General features: G+C 38.8%; 1 protein-coding gene across 1 annotated transcript in view; it reads left to right on the top strand.

The window, feature by feature from the left end:
• Nucleotides 1–16,535, top strand: part of USP6NL (USP6 N-terminal like) — a 166,264-nt gene that overhangs the window by 122,631 nt on the left and 27,098 nt on the right. The window contains exons 8-10 of the mRNA XM_075208632.1: nucleotides 6,799–6,847; nucleotides 14,587–14,707; nucleotides 15,386–15,480. Of these exons, the coding sequence (XP_075064733.1) occupies nucleotides 6,799–6,847; nucleotides 14,587–14,707; nucleotides 15,386–15,480 (265 nt within the window). The remainder of the gene's footprint in view (nucleotides 1–6,798; nucleotides 6,848–14,586; nucleotides 14,708–15,385; nucleotides 15,481–16,535) is intronic.

Below are 16,535 nucleotides of genomic sequence, written 5' to 3'. Positions count from 1 at the left end.
ATCTGAAATGCGTTCTATAGTTGCTGAGATTCGTTCAGAAATCGCTGAACTGGGTACCCGCACAGATCAGATTGAACAACAACTGGATGCAGTTACGCAACATCAACAATCAACTGACAAAGAAATCGTCGACCTCAAGGCTGAATTTAACACCTACAAAGATCACCTTGAGGATCTGGAAAATCGCAATAGACGGAACAACATCCGCATTAAAAATGTTCCTGAATCCGTTACCACGGACGCCCTCCCTGACTACCTCAATGGACTTTTCTTACAACTGATTCCCGAACTGTCTTCAGATATGCTTCACCTAGATAGAGCCCACAGGGCCCTCCGGGCTAAACCTTCTTCAGATCAACCTCCCCGGGATGTAATTATCAGATTTCATTACTTTAAAACCAAAGAAAGAATAATGTCTTCCGTAAGAAATGTTCAATCGATCTCCTATGTGGAGTCAAACCTTCAACTGTACCAAGATCTAGCCCCCTCTACTCTCAAGAAAAGAAGGGACTTGATCAACGTTACAAAAGCACTACGCAACCATTCCATTAGATATAAATGGGGTTTCCCCTTTCAATTGATAGTCTCAAAGGATGGTCGCACCCACTCAGTAAAAACGCCCGACCAAGGCATCGACCTGCTCAAGCGCTTCGGTATTCTTCAAGATGCTGAACCGATGGCAACACCTTCACCAACCACACAGAGATCGCCTGCCCCGACACCAGTCTGGCAACGGTCGTAGAATTTTCCGAATAATGGTCTCCAGATCTCGTCTACAACACTTCCACCAGGTTCAGGTTCCACTCATGTACTTTGCCTCACTATGACTCCATGTACTGTTACACTATTCACACGATAGCCTCTCACAGGTTCTAAATACCTATTTCATTGTTGGTCCCTCCCCTGGATTGCTAAATCCATTGTTCAACCACTCATCCTATCATCACGTTTATAAATATTGATCACTGGATCCCTTCTGGAGACCATTGCCTGTAGTCTTGTCAGTTCTGTTTTACTGCTTACACCAATTCACATACCATAGTTATATTTCATGTTACCTGTTTTTAATTAGGCATACTTGCTTATTATATCCTACAACATTATTGATTTAATTGCTGTTACTTAATGTTATAATTGACCTGTTTGATGGGGGGATGGGGAAGAGCGTTTTCTTAAACTATGTTCTTCTTAATCTCGCTGAACTCCTATGAGAGTTTACATTTTGGTCCTTAATCTGATACCGAGATAAGTCATGGAGTTTTCATGAAATCTGATGCCCCTTCTCGCTCTCGTCCCCCCCCCCCCCCCCCCTGACGACAATTCTATGTTATATATTCAACTATTTACAAAATGTATGTTCCCTCTGCAGTTTATTGCCTTTCTTATGATATTTTCTTTTATCTCTAAAAGTGGCACTATAACAGTATGTCTTCTACAATAGACACACACTCACTGCTTAGCACACCATAGTCCTCCTCCCCGATACCACTACCCTCTTATGCAATTGTCCTTCCATGTTCGAAAATAATAGAATTGTAATGTTTATGCATTTACAGCTACTCAAAATTTGCCTCATACACCCCCCAAACACAGAGACGGAGTCTTTCTCTTCTCCGCCTCTTTCCACCCCGGTTCCCAAAACTCGAGTTGAGTTTAGAACCTTAATCCCTTTTACTTTCACCCCTCTATGTTCGCCCCTTAACCCATCTGTCCTGCGGTATCTGGTGCCACAAGTCACTCGTCTCCAATTATCTTCTCAGCGACCTACACCTTTTAGACCACCGTGAAGTTTAGACTTCTCACACTGAATGTCAACGGGCTCAATTCCCCCACAAAAAGGACAATAGCTCACCAATTTATTAAGAGGCAAAACCCAGATATAGTCTTTCTTCAAGAGACCCATTTTAAAGATCCACACCCTTCCCTTGCATCTAAACTCTACCCACATGCTTTCTACTCCTCTTCCAGTGCGAAGCGCCGTGGTACTGCCATTTTAATACATCATAGAGTACCCCTAACCATAGAATCCACGATCTCAGACCCACATGGTAGATTTCTTATCTTGAAAGGCTTGCTCAATCAAACTACTATAACAATAGCCTCAGTTTATGCCCCGAACGTGCGGCAGGGAGCCTTTTATTCCAGTTTCTTTCAGCAGCTCTCATCAGCTATGAGTACGATTTCCATTGTTGGGGGAGACTTTAATACCATCCTCGACAATTCACTAGACCGTTCTCGACCCAAACAAATTCATTCCACACAATCCAAAGATTCGACAAGATTGAAAACACAACTTCATTTACATAATCTGTACGACGCGTGGCGTCTGACATATCCCTCATCTAGATCATATACACACTACTCACCTCCTCATGACTTGTACACAAGAATTGACTACTTTTTTGTTGACCATCTGACTACACAGAAAATAGATGCGGTCCAAGTACTCCCTGTTTCCTGGTCTGACCACGACGCGGTAGAATTGACACTTCGTTTACCTCAACAAAATGACACTCGCCCTAAATGGAGACTCAATGAAACCCTACTCCTTAAACAAGACCATATCTTAGAAATAACACAAGCAATTACAGAATATGTTTCCCTTAATTCTTCTCCAGATATATCTCAAGCTATTCTATGGGAGGCACATAAGGCCACAATACGTGGTACTATAATTAGCATGTCATCAAAGCAAAAAAAAGAGGAAATTGATCGTATAAAATCCTTAGAATTAGAAATTCACCGTACCACACTTCTCCATCAGCAACACCCTAAAAGACGTATTTATCTAAAATTGTTAGCACTTAAAGGCCAATTGAATCAAATTCTTTCAAAAAAAGCGGCCAAAACCCTGCTATGGTTAAAACAGAAATATTATGAGAAGGGTGATAAGGCAGATTCTATCCTAGCGCGCAAATTAAAAGCTAAGCGAACGAAAAATAGAATCTCTTCTATAAAATCTTCTACAGGCTCATTAATATATAACCCAAAACATATAGCTCATAGATTCCGAGAATATTACGAATCCTTATATAATATCGCCCCAGACATTGCAGACCCCCTCCTTCTAAAATCCAGCATAAAAAAATACCTCCAATCGTGCCATCTCCCTAAAATAACCCCTGCGCAGCTTGCCACCCTCAACGCTGAGATCACGACTGAAGAAATCATTGATGTTATTAAATCTTTGAAACGGCAATCTGCGCCCGGACCAGATGGATTCACATCACTTTATTATAAGAAATTCATCAAACCCCTGGCACCCATGCTATCTGGTTTATTTAACTCTATACTATCGGGGTGCAAGTTCGACGGGGCGACCACTGGAGCAGGGATCGTAGTCATTCCTAAACCTGGGAGAGATCCTACAGAGGCAGGCAGTTACCGCCCCATCTCACTTTTAAATGTTGATCTAAAAATCTTTGCTAAGGTTCTTGCCAATAGATTGAGCCCAGTACTACCCTCAATAGTTCACCCAGACCAGGTGGGCTTCATCCCGGGTAGACAACCTTCGGACAACACCAGAAGACTGATTAATCTGATTCACATAGCTAATACGGACGCTCTCCCGGCTCTGGTGGTCGCCTTAGATGCCGAAAAGGCCTTTGATAGAGTCGCTTGGCCCTTCATGCAACAAACATTAGTTTCTATGGGAATTCAGGGAGACTTCTGTCGTGGTATCTCAGCATTATACCATAACCCAACAGCCTCAGTATTAGCCAATGGCTTCACCTCTACTCCCTTTTCTATACACAATGGCACCAGACAGGGATGCCCACTTTCCCCCCTTATATTTGCCCTCATTATGGAGCCCCTTGCAGCACGCATACGAAACAACCCCGATATCACGGGTATACCAACCTCCACTAGGGACCATAAAATAGCTTTATACGCTGATGATGTCATTTTATCACTGACTAATCCTCATATTACGCTCCCGAATCTTATAAAAGAAATTGACACATACAGCTCCCTTTCCAACTATAAGATTAACGCTGACAAATCCGAGATTTTGAGTTTAAATATTGCACCCGGGGAAACTCAGACACTCAAAACTAACTTCAAATTTAGGTGGCAATCTAAACAACTCAAATATCTGGGCGTATACCTAACTAAATCTTACTCCCAACTTTACGCTGCTAACTTTCCAAAACTCATTAATACAATAAAAACTGACCTCACACAGTGGTCTAAACTTACGGTCTCATGGTTTGGTCGTATAGCCACTATAAAAATGAATATATTACCCCGCCTCCTCTATTTATGGCAGACCCTTCCCATACATGTTCCCACACATGTTCTTAAAAACTTACAGCAATCCCTGTCAAAATTCATATGGGCCGGTCGTAAACCAAGAATTCGACTCCAGCTTTCATTCAAACACCAAAGTATAGGAGGCCTGGGCTTACCAAATTTAATAAAATATTATCAAGCCACTCACTTAGTGCAATGCGTACTTTGGCACTCTCCCCCAAATCGGCGGGTCTGGACACATATAGAAGCTGATTTACTCAACATATACTCACCCTCCTCACTGCTTTGGACCAAGCCCCAGCACAGAACCAAACTCTTAAACCATATCCCCACAGCTAAATTCTCATTATCTATTTGGGACCGAGTGACACGTATCTATGAACTTCGTTCCCAATACCCGCTGCTCGTCCCATTATGGAACTCTCCTGATTTCCCTCCAGGGATAAATCATAAAGCCTTCCATTACTGGACTCGCCACCATCTTCTATTTCCATGGGACATTGCCCCAATGAACATCTTCCCTACATTTGCGGAGCTTAAAAAAAGATACAATTTTCCCAATTCAATATTTTATCAGTACCTACAAATTAGACACTTCTACAACTCCCTACCTAAACCAGCCCTCGCAGCCCAGTGCTCCCCCCTAGAATCATTTTGCAAGCACCCAAACTCAACGAGAGGCCTCATATCCACATTATACCAACTTTTAAATAACTACGGCCTTCCAACTAAAGAACCACATGAAGTCGCTTGGGAAAAAGACACAGGAGAGGCTATAGATCCTAAAGAGTGGACCAAGATCAGAACCAATCTGGCTAAAACCTCTATCTCTGTTCGAATCAAAGAAAATTCATTCAAAATATATAGTAGATGGTACTTGGTCCCATCGCGTCTTCATACGATATTCCCAGCTTCTTCGGACAGATGTTGGAGAGGGTGTGGTTGTAGAGGCTCCCTGCTGCACGTTTGGTGGTCATGCCCCAAGATAATCTCATTCTGGCAGCAAGTCCACAAGTTAATATTCTCCATTACTCATATTCAAATTCCTGACTCACCGCTCTTTTCTTTGCTCCCTAGACCCCTTCCTAATATATCCCGCCCAACCCAAAAACTAATTAGACATATTCTTAATGCAGCTAACTGCCTGATCGCTTCGCACTGGAAGAGCCCGATCCCTCCCTCACTTACTATGACCATAAATTTTATCTGGTCAACATACAGATTGGAAAGTATAACCGCCACCCTCAACGATACCCCTATTCAATTCAAAGCTGTGTGGAACCCCTGGACATCCTTTTATGAAGCAGAACCGCCCCTATCTACCGTTTGACATTCATTCACTAATTTTAACTTATTATCTATTTGCTTAATTTTGATTGGAGACGACTGACTAAATACGCCATTCTCTTGCTCTAGCTACCATAGACAAACTCTCTCATCCTCAAATTTTTTTATTTTTTTTTTTTTTTTTTTTTTTTTTTATTTTTATTATTTATTTATTTTTTCTCTCCCTCATCAGATACCTCCCTCCTCTTCCCCCCAAACCCCCTGTATGTCTACCCTCACCTACAAACTATTTCTCTCTGTATTCAATACACCAAATTTACATCTAGATTTTACACCACTTCATTTGTTATATGCCTGCAAATGTTGTCGACATGTTATCCTCATGTATTTATGTTCTTCTCCATTCATACAACTCTTGGCTGATATTATATATGTAAAATCCTGTTTAAATAAAAAATAAAAAACTTTGTTTCAAAAAAAAAAAAAAAAAAGATAACCATTTATTCCACTCACATTTTTAAATTTGTATTTTGACCGGTAATAATCCCAAACATTGCTGTCTTATTTAAAAATGCAATACATATACTTGACAGCATTTGCAGTGTAGGCACATTATGCACTTTACAGTAATGATGTGGTTAAGTTGGCTTTGGACCTATATTTCCAGCAAGCCCAATGCTCTTTTTAAAATAAGCTAGATGGTTGATTTTAATGTGTGTATTTTTTTATAATTTGCATTAATTAAATTGTATATGCAATATTTACTTTCCAATATTATGGGGAAATGTATTTATTTTCTCCCCCCACAATGGCGGGAGTCATTCAGTCATTAATATCAGTGTCTGCCCTCTCTTCTCTGATTTGCACAGAATAGAAAAAAAGCCATTAAAAGAGGCAATTTTATTTAAAAAGGATTTCTGGTACAAGTGGCTTGCAAGATATGTAGATGTGGCTGGTAACTGATTTTGAAATTGGTATGGCAACTCTAGGTCATCATAATTGCAGATGTTTCATATTGAAGTGCACTAGCGTTGAAGTACAAGTAGTGGATCACTTCCAGGCTAAACTGTATCGAACAGAGCTCAGTATTTCTTGTATTGATTTATATGCTTTGTTCCTTTTTGCTTCATGTTAGCTTGTTAATTAGAGCTGTGCATATGGGTTTTCACATATAAACTGCAATTACAATGTTTTTAGGAGATGGTTTAAAGCAAGCTGGCTGAAGTGACTCACTTTATTTTGTTTTTCCCTTCACAGGCAGCAGGCTTTATTTCATGTGTTGGCAGCGTATTCGTTGTATAATACGGTAAGTGGTTGTGTTATGCTTCAATTAAGGTGCCTCGTTTTCTCAGAAATGTTGGTTGCTTGAAGTTTTTAATAAGGTGCTTGCCACACCTCAGGAGGGGTGAGATTGTGCAAGCAACAAAGGTAAGTCCTATGTACTACCATACTACATTATATTGGGTCTCTATTAACTCTGAACAAAGCACAATTTTTACCTATTTATCCTTGAAAATATCTCAAGCAAGGTGAAGTTAGTTGGAGAGCAATGATGGAAAGTGAATTTGAGGTTTTGCCACAGATTTGCAATGGTCAAGGTAGGACTCTGGCTGGGCCACACATGGACATCTATTTTCTTCAAAGCACGTTGCAAGAGTGTAGCAGTTGCAGTGTGCTTTGTAAAATTGTGCTCTTGAATCACAAACTCCCTCCTCAGTTTGAATTTTTTCAGCTGAAGTTGGCGATTCTGTAGGATTTGTCTGTAATTTATCTTCCCATCGGTCTTGACATATCTGCGAGTCCACACCACTGAAAGTCCCCATTACATAATGCGACAACACCCATTGTTCATAGTGAATATGTGGTTACATCACTGGACTTCAATGTTTGGTGTACACCAGATATAACTCTGTGTTCAAAGCCAAAGAGTTCCACTTTAGTCTCGCTAGACCACAAAACTTTAAGCCACATCTCCACAGTATTTTGTAGATGGAATTTTGCAGCCAGGGCCTCTTCCTTGCAATTCCTTCCTTTATGTACATATTTGTGGAATGCCTCAGAGACTATTGACCCATGTACATTATCTTCCATTGCAGCAACATTCTGTAGCTTGTTCAGTATTATAGTTTGCTTTTCAGTAACTGTTCTGATAAGTGGACTGGCAACTAAGATTAAGTGGACAGCCTGGTTTAGACTGTGCGGGTGTAGTGTCATACTTCCACTTCTGTACAATGGACTGATCTGAGGGTTGCCAAAAGTCTTTTAAACGGTCTTGCACCTTGATTTGTGCCTCTCCATAATCAGTTACTTGGAATGCTCTTTTTTTCTCTTTTACAATATGTTTTTGTATTAATTTTGGGGGTCTTTACCATGTTATATAGGACCTCACAGAATAGCTAGCAGGTAGTCCACTAATTTATTTCACTGGTGGAATCCACAATACTAATTAAAAAATTTCATATATAAAGTATGGAGAGAAAATGATCTCTTCAATCATAACTTTTAAATAATCTGGTAAGAAGTAGTTTGTTGTATTACTTCCACCACCACTTCTTACAAATGGACTTTTTTGACAGTAGTTAAGAGTACTGCTGCATGGGGAATAAAGCTTAAATATTGTCTGTCATTTTTATAAGCAAACCCACCAAAATATAGTAAGCATGTCTAAGAGACTCTAACCCTGTCAGACTTGGTGCTGCCTGAGAGGGATCCCCCTCCCCTTTCAATACAGATATCTAGGGGTGTACTCTTTCAACAATGGCATGGGATAGGTTACATTGTGGAATTACTTGGTTAAATATAAATATGTGAGCTTAATAAATGGCAGATATGGCTAAACCGCTGTTGATTCAAAAGGATTCAGGAAATAGTAAGTGAAATCTACGAGCCGGCAGACTAGGAACCCGTATGATTTTCCCCCATTCATCATATCATAAATGACTTGTACATTTGTAAAAGCTAGTGTCTGGTGTACAGAGCTACTTATAACCATGCAGTGCACTGATGCTCAAGAGAAGATTCTGCAGTGAAGCAATTGTGAATATTGCAATAATTATGTTGCTGAAATGGCAGGCAAAGTGTAGGTTCATAAATAGGTGATGCCTTAGTTAAAGTGTGTAAGGACCCCAGATATGGTCCAACAGCATTTCTAGTGTGGTATACTTAGTAGTAAAAACATTTATTGCCCAGAATGCAGGGCTTCCTTAAATCTTCTCCATACTGGTAGCCAAACATCTTCCCTCATCAAGTTTTCCAAGCTAGGCTGGACTAGCTGTTATAGGAAAGTATTCACATTGTTGTTGTGCAATAGCCCAAACTTTGAGAAACCGTGTGCTTTATCGGCAGACATCACAGTAAACTATGGTGTTCTTTGCATCGGTGTCAACTAGTGGTGTTTCTTTGCAAAAAAACAATTGACTACACTGTGTACATCTCTGTATTGATGTGCAGAAGGCAATGCTACTTTTCACTCCTATGTAAGATGCCATCATAATCTGATCTAAATGTAAATAAACTTATTGTTAAATACATCTGCATTTTATTGTTTATATAGTTTCTTTACTATGTGTGCAATGTTATGTTCAGTCGATTCTAGTCAAGGATTTTGGGGCAGTCAGTGAGGATCTCAGTGGAGTTAATGGAGATAGTTTGCAGAGCTACATGTGGGTTTTCTTGTTGGGGGGATGTAGAAGTATTATAAAGTAATGTCTTACTGATTTTTGCCGCATACAGCTTTACACATAATTCATCAGGAAAAATAGCCCTACCCACTTGAGCTTACAGTCTAGTTTTTGATGACTGGGACATCTTTGCATATATATTTGAGAATAGTATTGGTTGTTGCATATATTTGGGAATTGTATTGGCAGCTGTTCTGGCAGCTCTTGTATATTAGACAACTTGCATTTTTTGAATCACAGTAAAATTAAATGGAATTAAATTAGTTCCTAAAAGCAGAACCTGATTATCTTTTTTTTCTTTTTTTCTTTTTTTTTTTTTTTTATTACATTTTTCTTTTATTTTTTTTTTTAAAGGAAATAATGTGAAATTTCATGAGGCCTAATTGTACTTAGTGATGAATATTCCCATTCATCGACATTAAATTACAGCTAAAGCACAGACGGTACTTGCTGGGAAATATGCTCACATATTGAATAATAAGAACAGGTGGCAGGGGTAGAAGGTTCTGATAATTTTTGTAATCACCCAACATGAAGCCTCTATATATAGATTACTCTACCTGGGTTTCTAAGGTCTTGTAGGTCCCTTTTTCTGTGTTAATAACAGTGGTATTGCCATCTCTTGTACAGGAACATCTGTGTGTAATTATCATGTTGGTCACAATGCACAGAGAATTTACACTGCTTGGGGAGCACTACACATGCTAGATCTCTGTACAACCAGATGGTAATTTTGTGTATGAGAGAAATCTCTTGGCAAAAGTTCTGCATGGTGTCAAAACTAGGCTTGTTAACCCTCCAATCCTGGCAATGTGTTGAAAGTCTGCATATCTTCAGTGTGTGCATTCTAGTCAAAATCTCTAAATATATTGTACACTGGAATTCAGGTCCTATAGTTTGATGATAATAACTTGTTTAAGGATATAAGTAGCACTATCCCATTTAATATATACCAACTGGCATAGCCATATATTACCTTTAACATTTTATGTTTTTTTTAAGGCTTTCTAAACATTTCAAAACAAACAATATTTGTAATACAAAATATTGGTTTGGCTGTAATTAGATCAGTAATTATTTGAAATAAAATATTCAAACTGTTCACACAATCACTCACATTTTTTTTTTCATGACATTGTACTGTGGTGTGGTACATTACTGCAGCAGGTTACATCATTGACTGTCCTGGAGAGCTGACCAAGAATCATTTTGTCTCAAAGCATTGCCTCAATGTATTTTTTTCCCCTAAACTTAGCTATATAGCGCCAACACAAACCACAGCGCTTTACAGAGAGGTTTAATCACTCTCCTCAATCTCTGTTCCAGTGTAGTTTACAGTCAAAATTCACTACCACACAAACACGAACACTGATAATTTTTTTAGGGACTGAAGTATACCCAATTTCTACTTTCTTGTGGGAATACAGGGTGAGTGAGGTAGGGGGTTTAAGGTTTCTCTTTATTCTAGTATAGAGTGTATGGCACGTTTATATTTAGATACGAGATATATTTTGGATAAATTAGTATGTTATTATGATGTATGTATTGTTGGTCTTTTTTGTTTTCACCAAAGTAATATTGTATTTATTTTTGCTTAGGGGTATTTCTGTTTTGTTTTGTGCCCAGGATTGGCCGTCTGACTCCTCCTTTTTTCAGCTTTCTGCTTCTCCCTTTAACAACATCTCAATCTTCTAATTGTATGATTCTTTATGACCATGAGTAGAACACTAAAGGCTTGAATGACAAAGTCAAGCGTTGTTTAGTGTTGCCTCAGCTTCGAAAGTATGACTCGGATATTTCTTGTTTGGTTGAGACACATTAATATGTTAGTAAGGTTCTGGCCCAGAAATGTCAATGGGTGGGGTGGGCATACCATGCCGTTCATTTCCATAATTCTCGGGAGTTTCAGTTTTAGTTAAGAAATCTTTTTAAGTTTTACCCTGGAACAGGTAGAAATTGACCTGTATGGGCAGTACGTGTTTCTCCGGGCTATTTCTTAATTTTTCCCCTCTCGTTATATTGGCAGTTTATGTTCCACCCCCATATAATGATGTATGGAGACCTGGCCATCCGGACATACAACAGTTTTCTTGTTCTACATCTTATTGCACCATGTCGCGGATAGAGTTGGCTTTGACGTCTTTGTCATTAACTACATATGTGACCTTGGTTGAATATTTTTTAGGAGGCATCTCTGACCATTCTCCGGTACTTATTTTGTATCGATTTAATTAGGGTTAGTGTAAAATTTTGCAAATTAAACCCGGCTTGGTTGGATTCGATGGGGGCTGGATCTGATCTTACATGTATGTGGGGGAGGGGATTTCTTCAATGATAATAGGATGATGTCTTCTCCTGTTTTCCTCTGGAATGCCTTTAAGGCTTTTCACAGAGGAACACTTATTAAGCAAGTCTCTGATATTAAGAACTTTAACAGGAGATCAAAGTCCTTGTTGGAACAGCGTTGCAAAGACTTGGAGTGTTTGTATTTAAAATCACATGCCTCTGAGGATCGACTTCTGTGGCTGAAGGCGCAGTTAAATTGGAAGGACTATTTGTTTGATAAATCTAAACGCTGTCTTCTTTTTTCACAACACCATTATTATTCTCAGGCGGATATGGGTGGAAGTTATTTGGCTTGTGTGGCTAGGGAACAGTAAAGTAGTGATACTATCCTGGTGACTTATAATGACCGTATACAAGTACTCAACTTTCCACATATTTAAACTCCGTTAAACTCCCTAATCTTTCCCAGGAATTGGTGTCCCTTTTGAATGTGCCTTTCACATCGGAATAAATAGAAAACCAGGATATAGCCACATCTTACCATAAGGCACAGGGGGTTGATGGTCTGCCCTTAGAGCTATATAAGAAATTTTGAAACTTTTTTTGTTCCACACTTGTTAGCCACTTTTCAACATCTTTTTCAGTCTTCCGCCATCATTGTTCGAGACACTGATAATTGTTCCACTAAAGCCTGGGAAAGACCTTTTTTATATGCATAATACTGCAGACCAATATCTATTCTATGTACTGATATTACAATTCTAACTAAGATTCTTTCTACTAGGTGATTTCTGACATAGTCCACCATGACCAAACCGGGTAAATCTACTATCCCCAATATTCGTCTCTTTTATACTCACACTCCGTTACCCCATAAAACCGAGAAGCGGGCAGTGGTGTTATCTCTCGCCACCGCCAAGGCTTTAGACTCTGTGTAATGGGGATACTTATGGCAGGTATTGCATTGATTCAGGTTGAATTTATCAAATGTGTGTTACTATACTCTGCTCTTTCGGCGAGAGTTTCGATAAATAGACATACTTCTTCCCGATTTAGTCTAGGTCGGGGTACTAGGCAGGGGTGTCCTCTGTCTCTAGCTCTGTTTGCCTTAGCCATAGAACCTCTGGCATGTTTAATCCAAGCCAAAGCATAGATATGGTATTAACTTGTTAGGTCAGTTATATGAATCCAAATGTTTGACTTTTGCACAGTTATCCTTGGAAATTGGAATTCCTAGTTCTGCTTTTTATGATTTACCTTTAATTGAGACATGCCATTGAGTCACAATTTCCCTTGTCCCCTCCTTTGATCCAGCAATCTCCCCTTAAATGTCTTTTACATGAAGTGAGCACTCAGAAAATTGTATCTACATTATATTCAAAGCTTAGTTTGTTGTTGGCCCCTGCTGATTTAGATCAGCTTAGATCTAAATGGGAGGTGAATCTGGGTCCCCTTCTTGATGAGGAATGGTCCCATGTGTTCAAGAGTCTCTGCAGGGCTTCCTCCTGTCTTCGGTATCAAATGTATTTGTATATATTACATAGGGCCTATCATACACCGTGAGGTTTGTTTCGGAATGGTTGAAGAAGTAGTCTGGCATGTTCGAAATTTAATTCTTTTATGGGTGACTTTTGGCATTTTATAATGGGACTGCCCTATAGTAAAAGGTTTTTGGACAGAGGTTTGGGAATGTGTTAAATACTGTTCCCACTGCCCCGTCATTGAGTGCTAAACAGTATCTATATGGCATCTCTCTAGGGGATATTACTAATAAATATACAGTTACATATATATTTAATCTCATAACCCTGGCTAAAGTGATGATTGCTCGGACTTGTCTTGCTCCTGGCCTATTGGAATTCCATAAGTGGAGGGCGTTAGTGAATGCAACTATGCAACATGAAAGATATATGTATACCTGCAGGAAAGCAAAGGGGAAATATTATAAAATATGGTCCAGATGGTACACCTCTAGATACAGATCAAGTTTAGATGACTTGATGAGCTTGGAATAATTTGTATCTACTTTAATGATCCTAATTTGTTTCCTAGAAGTGGGGAGGGAGGGAAAGGAAGGGGTAATTTGGATAGCCATAAGAATATCCTTATAAAGAATAAAGCATTAAATAGGGTTTGAGGTGACCATAGGTTAATAAAACAATGGGCATACTAGATGGCCCAAGCAGTTCTTATCTGCCGTCAAATTCTTTGTTTCTATGGTTGGCCTGTGCTGTGTAATTAATTCTTATTTATTTATTATTTATTTTCTTATACTCAACTAAGTGTTTTAATATTATTTCTAATATGTTACTTTGGTGAATGTTCTAATACATCAATGTCTGTTACTGTTGTTAATTGCGAGATTGATATTATGATACATAATTATGTTTTGCTGTATGTTTTGGGGTGTTTCAGAAAAAAAAAACAACAATAAACAAGTTATAAAACACTGCCCTATCAGTATGTTTTTGGACTGAAAGGAAATCAAAGTACCCACAGTAATGTGGTCTGAATAGATCACACAGCCCCAGCTGCTTGGAGGCAACAATGCTAATTACTGTGCCACTGTACTCCACATTAACAGATTTAAGGCCAATGATTTAGTTTACTGCACTTCAGAATTAAACATTGCTTACATTTTATCTTCGCTCCTATTTAATACATTGTGACGCAGGGGCGGAGGGCAGAGGGGCATCGGTCCCCCGGGCCGCTCCGTCTGACCCCTGTTTAGTAAAGCATAAATTGACATTAGTAAACGGAAGACGATAGATGCAGCACCTCTCAGGTAATTAAACACATGGTAACTAAACTGTTGCATATCACGCAGCACTAGGTGGTGAGGGATCGGTAGGATGAAAAGCTCTACATTCTAATGGTATTTTAAAACAAATGCATTACTATTATATTGTTATAGAATACCCTTCCTTTCAGTAAATTCTATATATACATTATGACTCATGCTTATTATTTGGGTAACATTGCTTGAGTTGTAATTCAGCAGATTTCAGTAATGAAAGACTATCATCTTATCACCTATCATGTAAATTGTATCTTCTATATAATCTTAATTGTTTTACAGGAGGTTGGATACTGCCAGGGAATGAGCCAGATTACTGCATTGCTCCTCATGTACATGAATGAAGAAGATGCCTTTTGGGCTCTTGTAAAATTATTTTCGGGATCCAGACATTCAATGCATGGTAAGAGAAATCCTTTGACTTAAGAATCTTCCATTCAACAGGAATTTCATTTACCAAGAAAATAGTTACGAACCATCATAATCATCACCATTTATTTATATAGCGTAACTGATTCTGCAGCGCTGCACAGAGAACTCATTCACATCAGTCTCTGCCCCATTGGGGCTTACAGTCTAAATTCTCACACACACACACACACACACACACGTTAATTTGATAGTAGCCAATTAACCTACCAGTATGTTCTTGGGAGTGTGGGAAGAAACCGGAGCACCCGGAGGAAACCCACGCAAACACAGGGAGAACATACAAACTCCACACAGATAAGGCCATGGTTGGGAATTGAACTCATGACCCCAGTTCTGTGAGGCAGAAGTGCTACCCACTTAGCCAACATGCTGAGCCATATTTTATTGCTTTTCTGTATTGCAGGTTTTTTAAATGTTCTACACGCAGTATGCATGCTTAGTAATTCTTTCACTGCGCAAAACTGAGGAAGTGATTTTTTTTTTAAGGTTATGCAAAAACATGTTTGTTCATTTCCTTTGACAGAATACTTTGTGCTGGATGTAAATATTGCATGCTTTGAAAGTTGAATGCACTCACACAAGCACAATATTTGTTTAGCCTACATATACAATATATATGTTCTATTTACAGTTTTATTTACCTTTGCAGGCTTTTTTGTCCCAGGTTTTCCAAAGCTCTTAAGGTTTCAGGAACACCACGATAAATTAATGAAGAAATACATGCCTAAACTTAAAAAGCACTTTGTAAGTAAAGTACTTTATAATGGTAAATAAAAAAATATTCTGACTATAGAGTATTGTGTGTTACCAATTCCACAATGTGAGAACATTAAATGTGAAAAATGCCAGAGGGGCTGAATATATTTACAGACACTGTATGTGATTGGAAAAGTTATTAGTAGCTCTTTTTTTCTGTAAGGCCAATTCCTCCAGGACATATGGCCATTATTGGACCAGCATAGAGGAAGCCATGAAACATGAATACATGGAATATGTATTGTGAACCTTAAGCCTGCATTTTGACTTGGAATTTATCACAGTAGCAACACCGATCCTGTTTCAGATGCAAATACTAATACATGACACGCACTTACATTTGCAACACGTTTATCATGGACTGACATACGCAATTTTATTGTAGTTTAAATATGTCCTAGGTATTCACAGATGCAGCTAGGGATAATCACAAACAAGATGATATCTAGCACTGGGACATACAGACAAAACAAAAATGGAGTTACTCCCAGACTGCAGAGACACAGAAGCGGCGTTGTACAGTTGCCCCTGGCCAGTACACAGAGCAATTGTAGTACTGCACAACTGTAAATGCAATCAAATGAAGACAAGATATTAAAATGGCATCTGACCTCCAGAACAAAATACAGAGCCATTGCCCATACATAAAGTTAGTCCAGATCCAGGGTATTATAGCGGTCATACAGAACAAGAGCGGTATATTGCAAATGTAAAAACAAGAAGACATACCGGTAATTACAACCAGGATACTAATCAAAAGAAGTGTTACTGGACAGGTATGTATGCTTACAGAATAACATTAGACATTAAGCTTAAACTCGGCATGCATCAAACACTAGAGACCAGTGAGAAAACTATATTCACTGATCACTTCTTTTAAATGTTCTCCGCCCTTCCCTTAAAATTAGAAAGACTCCCTTAGATAAACCTGATTCTAATTTCCTGCTACCTAAAATAAGAAAGTATTGCTTACCATTAATAAACTTACCTCTTCGCTCCCATTTTTTTTCCCCCTCCTTGTAATGTTATAGTTATGTGCCAGA

Source organism: Mixophyes fleayi, chromosome 4 (genome assembly GCF_038048845.1).
Source record: "Mixophyes fleayi isolate aMixFle1 chromosome 4, aMixFle1.hap1, whole genome shotgun sequence".
NCBI lineage: Eukaryota > Metazoa > Chordata > Amphibia > Anura > Limnodynastidae > Mixophyes > Mixophyes fleayi.
The sequence above is the reverse complement of the archived record's forward strand: the minus strand, read 5'-3'. Positions and strand labels throughout refer to the sequence as shown.